We start from the raw sequence: 13,326 nt of genomic DNA on the forward strand, positions 1-13,326 counted from the left end.
CATGAACTCTGCCAACATCAGCCTGCTTCTAAAGCCTGGTAAAGACCCAACACTAACATCCAGCTACCGTCCAATCTCACTGATAAACGTAGATCTTAAAATAATTTGCAAAGCTCTTGCCAAAAGATTAGAAAAAGTTACGTCATTCCTTATACATCCCGACCAAACAGGTTTTATCAAGGGTAGACACTCAGCCAATAATACACGTAGATTAATAAATGTTATAGACTACTGCTCCATTAACAAATTAGAAACCACAGTTATCTCTCTAGACGCGGAGAAAGCATTTGACAGAGTCAACTGGAAATTTCTATTTGCAGTTCTACACAAATTTGGATTTGGGTCATCCTTCATAAGCTGGATTAGAACACTATACTGCTACCCAAATGCATGTGTTAGGACAAACGAATTCATTTCCCAAAGCTTCCGTTTGCAGAGGGGCACCAGGCAGGGCTGCCCACTCTCTCCCTCGCTTTTTGTTATCTTCATTGAGCCACTAGCAGCAGCAATTAGACAAAATGTAGATATTAAAGGAATTCAAACAGAAAAAACAGACCATAAGATAAGCCTTTATGCAGATGACGTTTTACTTTTTCTTAGGAATTCATCAACCTCTCTTCTGAAGACAATATCACTTATAGATCAGTTCTCATCTATATCAGACTACTCCGTCAACTGGAGCAAATCAACAGTTTTGCCTTTTAATTGCAGTTTCCAAAACACAACTACTACCCCTTTACAGTCAGGCAACCTTAGATACTTAGGCATAAATTTTTCCACCAGGCTTTCAGATCTAGTACAGATGAATCATATTCCTTTGCTAAAAAAGGTGGAAGAGGATCTTCTGCGGTGGAAATCTCTACCTATATCTCTTATTGGAAGAGTTGCCACCATTAAAATGATGGTCCTGCCTAAAATCAATTACTTGTTCTCAATGATCCCTAATAAACCCACTATGGCTTGGTTTAAATCACTAGACTCAAGCATCTCGTCATTTTTATGGAAGAACAAACCGTCACGAATAAGCTTAAAAACTCTGCAAAAAGCCAAAGGTAATGGTGGTCTAGAACTACCAAGTTTCTATCACTACTTCTTAGCCAACAGACTGCAGTATATATCAAATTGGATGAAATCAAGCCCGGTAGATAGTCCATGGCTGGACTTAGAACAAGCAATCTGTGGCGAAGTAAAATTGTCTGATTTGCCTTTTATAAGTCCTACCATTAAGCGTTGTAAATGTTTTAAGAGCCTTAGTATTAGCACCTCATTAATAGCCTGGTGGGAATTTTTAAAAATTACAAGGTCTCCACTTATCCCTTGTGAATTGACACCCATTTGGAACAATCCAGATATTTGCCGAAAAAAGATAACATTGAACTTTCCCTCATGGCATGATAAAGGGATTAGAAATCTTGAACATGTTATTCAAAACAGGAAATTTATTTCGTTTGACGAAGTAGTCTCAAAATACGGAATTAGCAACAGTAAATTTCTTGAGTACCAGCAACTGAAGTCCATTATTCAGGCTAGGTTCAGTCTTAAAAAGTTTAATCGGGAATTACCTCCATGTGTGCTAGAATTTTTAAATCTTTCTAGCCCCAAATTACTGTCAAAAATGTATAAGTTATTGTCAAAAATGGATGACTCAATCTCCCTTCCAATCTCAAAATGGGAGCAAGATCTATCCATCGATTCAGATCAAAACTTTTGGAAAAAAATATGTTTAAACACCTTCAAAATGACTAAAAACCCGAACTTACAGCTTATACAATACAAAACTCTGCATAGAAGTCATTATACAGGACAAAGGATGTTCCAAATGGGCCTTATCCACTCAAACCTATGCACCCACTGCTCAGGTGACTTTGTGGAGAACTACATGCATGCCATATGGTACTGCGCCCCAGTTCAGAAGTTCTGGCAAAGGATTTGTGAGGATCTATCAATTTGGTTTAATTGCTATATCCCAACCTCACCTACATTGTGCATTTTAGGTGATGCAAGTATATTAGATATGGAAGAAAATAAAGCGCACATGATCCTTACTGCCTTAGGCATTGCAAAGAAAACTATCTTCATGAACTGGAAATCAAAAAATAATTTATGTATTACTCAGTATAGAAATTTAATTCTAGACCACATAAGTCTAGAGAGAATGTCTAATTCCCTCCAAAAAAATCAATTGGGCAGATTGGATCCTCTCTGGTCCATTCTGGCCAATTCCATTACGTAGGGGGGGTGGTCGGCTGTGGTCTCGTCCCCTCGGGGTTCTGGCGGGTGGCGGGGTCGGGCCCCCGGGCTATGGGCGACTGGTGGCCTCTTGGAGCTGGGGGGGCTGTGGCTGCCGTCCTGTGATGTCTGGGTGTCTGCCCTGGCTGGTGGTGGTGGGGTGGGCCTTGGGCGGGTGCTGCCTGGCGGTCAAGGGGCGTGGGGTCTGGGGTGCCGGTGGTGGCGGGGGCTGGCCCTGGGATGGGTGGTTGGCCTCTTCGGTGCGGGCCTGGGTGGGGGTCTGGGGCTCTGGTGCCCGGGGCCTGGCCGTTTCCTCGGTGGGTGCCTTCCTGCGCGGGGGTGGCCTGTGCTCCCTCTGGGGCGCCGCCGGGGGGGGTGGGATGGTCCATGTCTGGGGGGCCGGCCTGCGCTGTTTGGGGGGTGGCATGTCTCGAGCCCGGGCTGGTCTGCCACTTTTTGTCGTCGAATGAGTGGGTGACTGAGTGCGGGCTGTCCTTCGGGGTGGGGGGGGATGGGGGTTAGCTCTTGGCGTCGGCGCTGCTCCGGGGGGTTGTCGCCGGGGGCCCCCCGGGTCCGCTCCATCCCGTGCCGCGGTGGGGAGCTGGGGTGCCTAATGAGCCAGCTTGGTTAGCTGGCTCTCTTCTGCCAGGGGGTAGTGATTTTCCCCCTGGTATCATGAATCCCAGCCCCTCTCCCCCCTCACTCACATAACATGCCACGCACACATGTAGGATCTTGGGGTGGGTATGTGCCGCGCACGCTGCAGTGAGGGGGGCCATTCACATGGCCTTACTCGCTGTGCTGCGCGGCCCTCTGCCTCCCCTTGTTTTAATTACACTTTAGTCATCACATATCAGTATACACACAGGGCCTTGGGGGGTGGGGGCACTACCTAGAGGTTGGTGGGTGGGGCCGCTGAGGTGGTCTCACTCACCTCTTCACTGCTGCCCGCCCCTCAATTTTACTTACACCATATACATTGAGGGTCTTGGCGGGGGGGTGATGAGGAGGAGAGCTGTTTGCAAGCAGTGCTCCCCCGCGCTTCCCCCGTCAATTTTAAATCCATCTTAAGTTTCTCAACAGTCATACTCACTCACTCCTTACACCACATACATTCACCAACACATGCATCCAACACTCCACTTCTCACACAGGTGCGTGGGGGAGGAGAGTGGGCGGGTCTTCCTACACCCCCGCTCCCTGCCCGTGATGGTGGGGGGGCACTCGGGCGGGCGTCCGGCTGGCGGTGCCCTGGGGTTGCGGCTGGCGCTGGGGGGTGGCGTCCGTTCCCCCGCATGGCGGAGGGCGGTCCGGAGTGGATGGGCTTATGTCTTTTTGTCTCTGTGTATGTGTCTGTGTATGTTGTGTGAGTGGGTGTATGGTCTATGTGTATGGCTGAGAGGTGTGTCTGCGAGGTGTCTGCGTGGGCAGTGTGGGCCTGGGTCCGGGGCTAGCTGCTCCTTCCTGGGCGCGGCTGCCTCCTTGGCATGGTTGCTGTCCCTCCTCCCCGGGTGGTGGCCTGGGGGGGGCTCGGGCCTCTCCGGCGCGGTGGGGCTCTCTACCGGGGGCCGGTCGGCTCCCGGCCGCCTGGGGTCCTGGGGCCCTGGCTCTGGCCCGTGCGGGAGCGGCCGTCACCCTCGCGGGGTCGGCTGCCTGTTGCCTCTGGTTCTCTGGGGCTCGTGCCCTTTTGGCTGCGGGGGGCTGCGCCTGGGGTCTCCCCCCTCCTCCTCCTGCTGGGGTGGGGACGCGGCTGTCGTGGGAGCGTGGGGCCTTGGCTCCTCTGTGCTCTTGGGGGGCCGTGGACGCCTTGGGTCTCCTGGGCCTGTCTCCGCTGGCCTCTGGCTCTTGTGGGGTGGGGTTGCGGCCCCCCGCCCTTGCTATCAAGTACATTCCATGGAGAAATTCACACGCACCCAACACACGTATACCCCCACACAGAAGAACACACATGCAAACCCACTTCCACACTCCCTTCCAAGCACATGCAACAATTTTGGATGTCTGTATATCTGTTTTATTTTCTTTAATTCTGGTTGTGTCTTTGTATTTGTCCATTTTTGGTTGTATTTCAAATGCTGTTTTATTTTTTTTTATTTTTTTTTCTCCTTGATATGTGCTTTTTACGTTACTGTTGTCTTTCTTAGCCTCTCTCCCACTGTTGTCTCCCCCTTTGTTCGTGTTTTTTTTTTTTCCCTTCTTTTCTCCTCTCTCGCCTCCTCTATAATCTCTCTCCCTACCCCTTTTCTTCACTATCACTCCCTTCCGGACAGCTCGGCAACTGGAATATTTCACATGTGTTAAAAATAAAATACAATAAATATACAAATAAAAAGAAATCAACCAACATGAAGGGCCTATACAGAGTCTATAGAGCCCCTCATGGCAAAGCAAATATGTCTGACACAGCAGTGCATTCAGACCATTATTCTGCTTGCTAAAGCTGCCGGACAGGACACATTTAAAAAAAAAAAAAAAAAAAAAAGGAAAGAGCTCACTCTTATGAAGATTTAATTTATAACCTGAAAATTGACCAAACTTACTGAGCAATGACAAAACAGCGGGCAGTGAAATAAGGGGATGTGAGACAAAGAGCAACAAGTCATCAGCATACAGTGAGACTTTGTGCTCTGCGTTATTTCTCCAGACACCAGATACATCTTCACAGCTCCGAAGAGCTATAGCAAGCGGTTCAATTGCCAAATCAAACAGCATAGGACTCAGTGGGCATCCCTGACGAGTTCCATGGTATAAGTTGAAACTTTCTTAGACCTGAGAATTAGTGCGAATTGAAGCAGTGGGATGGGTGTATAGTAGCTTGATCCATGAAATGAAATTTGTACCAAAACCAAATTTGTCAAGAGCAGTGAATAAGTAGTTCCACTCAACACAGTCAAAAGCTTTTTCCGCATCGAGAGAAACCACACACTCAAGGACCGACTCAGAGGCTGTATAAAGAATATTGAATAGATGTCGTATATTAAAATGAGAGTGTCTATTCTTAATAAAGCCTGATTGGTCTTTTGATAAAATTACAGGGAGGATGTCCTCAAGCCTATGGGCCAGGACCTTGGCTAGAATTTTAGCATCTACATTTAGAAGAGAAATAGGTCTGTAAGAGGCACAGTCTGTTGGATCCGTTCCTTTTTTCACAATTAGGATGATACAAGCCTCAGTGAAAGAGCGGGGCAGGGAACTTTGTGTAAAGGATTCAGACAGCACAGAACAAAGCACTGGGGATAAAAGTGAAGAAAACTTCTTAAAGAATTCTACGGGAAAACCGTCAGGGCCTGGACACTTACCGGACTGCATTTTAGAAATGGCGAATGTCACCTCCTCCTGGGTGATGGGCTCCTCCAATTTCCTCGCTACGTCTGGTGAAATTTTAGGAATGTCAAGTCTACTAAAGAAGTCTATGATTGCATTGTGGTCAGTATGGGCCTCAGAAGCATAAAGCAAATAATAAAAGTCCCTAATTGTGCTATTAATTTGTGAGTGGTCCGAAGTTATTGCCCCATTCAATATTGCAATTTTAGGAATACTCTGGTTTGCTCTAGGGCCCTTTAGTAGATTAGCCAGCATTCTATCCGATTTGTCACCATGTATATAAAACATAGTTTTAGTTTTTAGAAGCAAGTACTTAGTCGAATGAGTGGTGAGCAGGTCATATTTAGTCTTAAGGTCCAATCGTTTATTGAAAAGGTCAGGAGTTGGAGTACGTGCATACAACTGATCGATTTCTGTAATCCGTTGAGATAATTCTGTACGCTCCCTATAAGATTTTCGTTTTAATTGTGCGGTGTACGATATAATCTGCCCACAAAGGTAGGCTTTAAGTGCATCCCATACCGTTAAAACAGACATGCCTGGAGACATATTTGTAGCGAAAAAAATGCTATTTCAGTCTCGATAAATTTCACAAAATTATCGTCTGACAGAAGAGTCGGATTAAAGCGCCACTGCCTGCTCTTACGCGGAAGATCAGGAAGGCCCAAAGACAAGGTAATTAGGGCATGATCCGAGATAACAATGCTGTGATAGTCACATGACTGAACCAGTGGAAGGAATCCATTTTCAATGAAAAAATAATCAATCCTCGAGTAAGTATGGTGGACATTCGAAAAAAAGGAGTAGTCTGTCATTCGGATGCAAACAACGCCACACGTCACAGATCCCATAGTCAGAGAGAAAAGCCTGAATGAAGGAAGCTGATTTGCTTATTGTGCTAATTTTAGTAGAGGATCGATCTAAAACCGGATCTAGACAGCAGTTAAAATCACCAATTATGTATAAGAACGTACTTGGTCAGATCTGGAAACAATGAAAAAAGGCATTCGAAAAAGCCCACATCGTCTATGTTTGGTGCGTACACATTGGCCAAAACTACCAATATATTATACAATCTACCCGTGACTATAACGTATCGACCAAATCTGTCTGTGAACACATCATGCGGTTCGAAAGAAATATCCTTATTGATAAAAATTGAGACCCCTCTAGCTTTGGCCTGAAAAGAATAGTGGAAGCTCTGCCCCACCCACTCTGACAGAAGGCATCTGTTGTCTTGACTACGTATGTGAGTCTCTTGAAAAAAGGCTATGTCCGTATTGAGTTGTTTAAGGTGAGAAAAAACTTTTTTCCTTTTAATCGGGTGGTTCAGACCTTTAACATTCCAACTGACCAATTTTAAAAATTGACCCATACAACTTAACCAAAAGAAGGCGGAAGTGTTGCAAAAACGCCTTTGAAACCAGAGAATACTAATCTAAAATGACTCTTGTAGTACAACAAACGTATGCAATTATATTGGCAGTGACCACCCCCCTCCCATCCCCACCCTCCCTAATCAGGTAAGCTGCTAGAAAAAAAAAGCAGCAAGCTCCACAAACCAAACATTAAACAAAAACGACTTCTCATGACTTACTACTAAATCAACTACAGCTCCGGTTTAATGTACAAAGATAATAAGCATCTCAATGAATAACAGTTAGCGCGGCCAAAACACAGAATTACCCTAGTGGGGAAAACCAGAAAAATCCACATACATGGCGCCAACCCAAGGTACAATTGCACAAAGAAAACCATACCATCGATGTGGCCTCACGACGTGCATCTAAATTTGCGACACCGTAAGAGGAATCCAGTACCAATTAGTCTGAAGAACACTATGGTCAAGTGAGTTAAATGCCTCAGAACTGACCGTTTATGAATCCTTTGGCAATTTGTCAAGGTACGAACGTGCCTCCTCAACAGAGTTGATTCGCTTCTTAACTCTGTCGGGTAGCGTGATACACAGACGTGCTGGGTATAGTAGTGCAGGCCGTAGCCCGCGCTGATAAAGTTCTGCCATAACCTGCTTGTATTCCGATCGCTGGCTGAGGACTTCAGGACAGTAGTCCTCCACAATCCTAATCGACTGGCCGCGAAAGTCCAGTTGTAAATGTAAGGTAATCCATGCAGGGAGCAGAAATATAAAGTATAGATATTTTATGGGTTCCACTGAAAGAAAGGTACCTGATTATGAGAAAGACCTCGTGCATATGTTGATGCTTCCATGTCCAACTCTTGCCAGTGTGGGGAAGCAATTAAAAAGGCCAATAGGATGTTGGGTTACATCTCTAGGTGTGTGGAGTTTAAGTCAAGGGAGGTGATGTTACATTTGTATAATTCCTTGGTAAGACCCCACCTAGAATATTGTGTGCAGGTTTGGTCACCATACCTTAAGAAGGACATTGTTGTCTTAGAAAAGGTGCAATGGAGGGCTACGAGAATGCTTCCTGGTCTTAGAGGAATGTCTTATGAGGAGAGGTTAGCTGAGCTGAATCTGTTTAGCCTTGAGCAAAGGAGACTAAGGGGGGACATGATCCAGGTCTATAAGATTCTAACAGCTCTGGATGCTGTTCAGCTAAATGGCTACTTCAATATTAGTTTAAATACTAGAACTCGTGGTCATAGATGGAAATTAGCAGGAGAACATTTTAAAATTAATTTGAGAAAGCACTTCTTTACACAACATGTAGTTAGAGTATGGAATAGTCTTCCTGTTAGTGTAGCGCAAGCTACCCAAATGAGCCTGATGGGCCGAATGGCCTCCTCTTGTTTGTAAATTTCTTATGTTCTTGTGTTCTTATGCTACCCGGCAGAATTTTCTGTGAGGGTGGTCCCCCTGTTTAGATTTTGTTGACAAGGAGGTGGTTGAGTTGGGGGATCAATCACACCATCCGGATTAAATTGTAACTTGTTCTAACCTGAAAGACTGTCATAGGAGGTTTATCACAAGTCTTTTTTTATTTAAGCTAGAATGTAGTTTTGGTGTGTTTATTATATAATATTTGCACTATTAGATGAAGGACATTAGCTTGTACAGTACATTTTTGGTCTTAGGATTCAGGAGAAAATGTGCACTGTGTGAATGTTGAGGGTGATGTCTATCTTATGCTGCTTGCAGTATACTCGAGATTCACTATGACCCTGTAGGTAATGAGTTATGGTAGATCAGTGCATGGATTAAACTCCATTCAATGCAAAATTAGCCAAATGCCTTATTACTGAATGCTGTACTTCAAGCTGTTCAATACCAGCATCTTAGCAGCCTGCAGCAATTGAAAAGACGTGAATGAAATAAGAGCGTGGAGTTATTTATTTTGTTGCCAAAGATGGCATAATATTCAGAGGTGGAAATTTTAGGGCCAGAAAGTACAAATCAAACCAAGATTTTGCCTGAAACAACCAGTTGAGTTCTTTGTGACTCTTTATACTCAACTGGTTGGTTGAAACAAAATCTTTTTACCTTTCTGGACCTGAAATATTCACCTCTGATAATATTCTTCATTGATATAGTGATGTGGCTTGTAACAGGCATTTTTTGCAGTTATGGTACCAGCTTTATTTTGGTAAGTTTCATGCGTTCTAGGCTAAGAACACTAGAATAAAGCTTAATGTGAGGACTGGAATGCAGATAGGTCCATTTTTTCTTGCGTAATCGATGTCAATGTGAATGTCCTGATAATAGAGAAGCGATATGCACCTAGGGTCAAGTAAGTTAACCTTGACTTAACATTAAGTACATATTGCATTTTATGTGCCCTGGGGTCTCAGGAAGGTGTCATCACAGAAGCTGAGATGCAATGTATTGTCCACTGTAAGAACCCCAAGATTCACCCCAAGAAATGCTGCCCATCTTGTCCTGGTAAGTTTGATTGTTGCTGAATGCCACCCCTTTTTAAAGCCACTTTTTTGTCCAGCATTCATGTAAATACTTTAGCTGCACTATATAATGTCATTTTTAATGCACTCATTCTTCATTTTGGTGGTACTTAAATGTGATTTCATATAATTTTATTATACACTTTCATAAAGCATGTTTTATGAATTAACTGCAGTGGGTAACGATGTTGCCTTGCATCAAGTTTGGGAGCTAAATTCCAGAATCTCCTTTATATGTGTGGAGATTGCATGTTTGGGCAGGACTCCAGTTTCCTCCTGCAGCCCAAAGATATATGCAGTTAGGTGAACTGGTGTCTCTAAATTGTTCGTAGCGTATGTGTGCCCTGAGATGCCCTGGCCTCCTATTTTGGATGCCTCCTGCTCGGTGCCCTGTGCTTCCTGCTCCAGGCTATCAGTGAACCTGTACTGAATAAACACTCTGAAGATGGGTGGACTTACATGATTTCCTCAGCAACTGGTTACATAACACATTATTTGGTTATGGACAAAAAGCAAGAATAAGACTGGCTGATATTTAGTACAGAGTGTGTCATTTACTTTTTACATTGCAAGACTGGCAATGGCTCTGCCTGTTCTTGTTTGGGTTAATGGAGGAAAAAGCTATTTCTTTGCTAAGTCGACCATAGGATAAGTCTGGTCCTGGAGTGTTTGGTGTGGGAACAGGTCAGTTGATCTGAGCAAGGAGAATGGTGGATCCTGCCGTAATTCCTCCATTACCTTTCCAGGCTGCATCTTTGAAGGCCATTTATATAAAGACCAGGAGGAATTCCACCCTGAAGGACAACCCTGTATCACCTGCTCCTGCACTGTGAGTCCTCTTTGCTTTACTCATAAACAGTTGCTCTTCTGGCCCATTGGTCTCTGTAGCTTTTTCTGATCTTGCCCTCAGTTAGCTTTTGCACCGCATTTCTGTCCTTCAACATGCTTTTTCATTCAAAAATATAAACATACTGAACAAACATAATCAGCAAACCTGCTATGAAAAAGAACACATTTTGAGATAACGGCAACCCAACACCTCTGCTTTAGGTGATATTTGCAGTGTTTTGAATAGAGGTGCATCAGTCTGGTCCGATACAGTGCTCATGTACTCGTACTCATTCTTGTGACAATGCACTGATCCCTATCACCGATAACATGTGATGACGTATCAGTGATATCTTTATTGAGCAAAATAAAGGGAACCACAAGTTGTGTGCAGTGTGGAAGCACTTCACAATGAACAACAAAATCCAAAGCATACTGTGCTCTGTTAACATATCAAGAAGAGATACGAAAACGAGTTCATATAACACAAGTATTCCAATAAAACATCTAAAAACTAAACATAAAGTATGACAAAATTGCCACCAGCAGCAACATTTTGCAATTTATACAATCTCTTCTATGGAAGTGTTCTTTGCATACAGTTTTTTGAAAGACTTTATTTGAAGTAATGAACCATGTAAGCAATTTGATAAAACCGATCTCAGGGAGGAGAGTATCATGCCGGTGGATCTGGCCAAATTTAAGAAGTTCATCTGTTCCCTGTTTTGCCGTGACTCTAGGCTGTAACCTAGGATAGCATGTGCCTTTTCTCCACCCCTGAGGTTAAGGTTAGCCTTCAATTTTTGGATACTTTAATTTAGTTCTATCCATGTTTACAATTTGTATACCACTCTAATGAAATGGTATAAAAGACACGGGAGCTGTAATGTTAGTCTTGTATCTTAGGACCGTTTTCTTCTAGGCTACTCTGTGCCTATTCATTTGGCAGTGAAACAACAGGTAACTTATCAGTAGATTCTTTTGTAGAATGAAAGCTAGGAGTGTTAAGTTAAGTTAGGAGTGTTGAAACTTCAGTCATAATGGTGTATGTAGTGTTAAAGTTAAATCACACCAGAAGATCCAGTCTCTAGAACCGTTTTAAATGGTACACAGCATTTTAAAAATTGTAATTAAATCCAGACTGCTGATTCATTGTTTTCCACACAGAGTAAATAATGATGGGTGTTTATCAATATGCAAACTTGACCATTCTTGTGCTCTCGTGTACCCGTTTGACGTCATCTTCCAATGTCGAAGTGTTGAAGTTCCTATACTCATGAACAGAAGCACAGAGGATGGTAAAAATCCCCAAATATGAAGGATACCATCACTACAGGATTTCAGTCAATGGTGGATGTGAGTTGTACAAGCGTTGAAAGGCTATAAAAGCAACCAAAAACTATCTAACTAAAACTAAAAACAAAATAATGAAAAGCCAAATACAAAAAATGTATGTGTTCAGTTCCTGTGTATATGCCAGTGAAAATACAGACAATTAAAGATAATCAGCCATTTTATGAAAATTTAAGCAAGGACATGAGATGAGATTGCATCCTCTCCGCGCAAAAAAGCGTCCTCCTCCATCGAATCAATGGATAAAAGCGACACTTTCTTCCCCCGAACCACTCTTCAAAATCATCTTCTGTGCTTTCTCAACAGTGAAAGTCATCTGAGCCATTTTTCTTCAGTCAAAAAAGTTGTTGTCCGAAAATAACTGGGTAAACTCATGGAGACTACGTGCGCAATGCGTAATCGAGACACTCCCACAAATACTGCACCTGCAGAGAATAAGTTGCGCATTCATGTCCCCAGCGCGAAAAACAATGCCCAATCAGCACATCCCATACCATTTTGCAAACCTTAGACACACCTCTATTGGATGAAGCAAATGACACTGTAATTTGATGTTCATGTAAAAAGTTTATTATGGTGAAACATAACCATGGGCAAAGGTTCAGTGCGTAAAAAATAATGTGCTAGCAGGGAAGCAGAGCATATATCTGAAAAAATACTTGACAATGAAGGATTACAGTGATTGATTTATGTACATAAGAGATCAAGCTTTCATTTTCAAGCTTTGTCATTTTATTCATTGGTTTTCTTCTAAAACTCCAAAGATGAAAAACATTGCACGAATGTACAGAATGCCGACTGACATTTTTCCGCGATGAGTGAGCAAGCTATTTGAGAGCATTACAGTCATATTTATGGAAAAATGCGTGTTTTGTCTTAATACTGTGACGGTTTATGAAGTATTGGCCGTGAAAGAAATAGTTTGAAGTGCTTAGTTTTCATTTTATTAACACTTCTATTTTACTTCCTGACACTCGACCCGTTTAAAGATGGCTACCATCGTCATTTTATTTTTACTTGTTACAAAAAAACCATGGCACAAAAATTGTGCAACTTTCTACAGATATTATCTGAAAGGTTTTTTGTAGTGTAACAAGCCGTTTTTGGTTGATTTGATACATTTGTTTCTTTTATTGAACGTCATTTTTTTTTGTTATTGAAAATCCGGACGTATGCGTCCGAACCACTAGGCGGCGACAGTGAAAGAGTTAATTGATTAACCAATTAATTATTTTATCAATGTGACTAATTCACATCAGTATAGGATACAGGTGCTTTGGGTTGCACCTCAACAGATGTTACACTTTGTGCAGATATTACATCAAATATTCATATTACAGCACATCTTATACATAGATAAGCGTGGCCGCTAGTTTGTGGTAATATCAATATAAGTTGCACATCTGGAAACACCATATTTTGTTTGGTGTGGCTTATGCCAATTAATCTTCTCCAGAATGGATAAGATACACCTTAATTCAGTTCTCTTAACATAGCATGTTAGAACAAAGAAACTTGGTGACGGTCCACCAAGATCAGATAAGGACCACAAAGGAATGTTGGAATAGAAGGGGGGGTTTTTAACAAAGAAGACTCTCTAAAAGTTTGGACACATTGGTTACACTCACTTTCCAGATTCTTCTGGTATACTATGAGAACATATATACAATGGTAGCTATACCTATCTATTTATTTAAATTTATATGTGTTCAA

At 42.8% G+C, this 13,326-nt stretch overlaps 1 protein-coding gene across 3 annotated transcripts in view; it reads left to right on the forward strand.

Moving 5' to 3' along the window:
- The window catches only part of LOC140586923 (BMP-binding endothelial regulator protein-like), a 53,718-nt gene that overhangs the window by 22,858 nt on the left and 17,534 nt on the right, over positions 1–13,326 (forward strand). For all 3 annotated transcript variants that reach the window (XM_072708461.1, XM_072708459.1, XM_072708460.1), the window contains 2 exons: positions 9,325–9,415; positions 10,179–10,261. In XM_072708461.1, the coding sequence (XP_072564562.1) occupies positions 9,325–9,415; positions 10,179–10,261 (174 nt within the window). The remainder of the gene's footprint in view (positions 1–9,324; positions 9,416–10,178; positions 10,262–13,326) is intronic.

This window comes from Paramormyrops kingsleyae, unplaced genomic scaffold (genome assembly GCF_048594095.1).
Source record: "Paramormyrops kingsleyae isolate MSU_618 unplaced genomic scaffold, PKINGS_0.4 ups94, whole genome shotgun sequence".
In the NCBI taxonomy this organism is placed as follows: domain Eukaryota; kingdom Metazoa; phylum Chordata; class Actinopteri; order Osteoglossiformes; family Mormyridae; genus Paramormyrops; species Paramormyrops kingsleyae.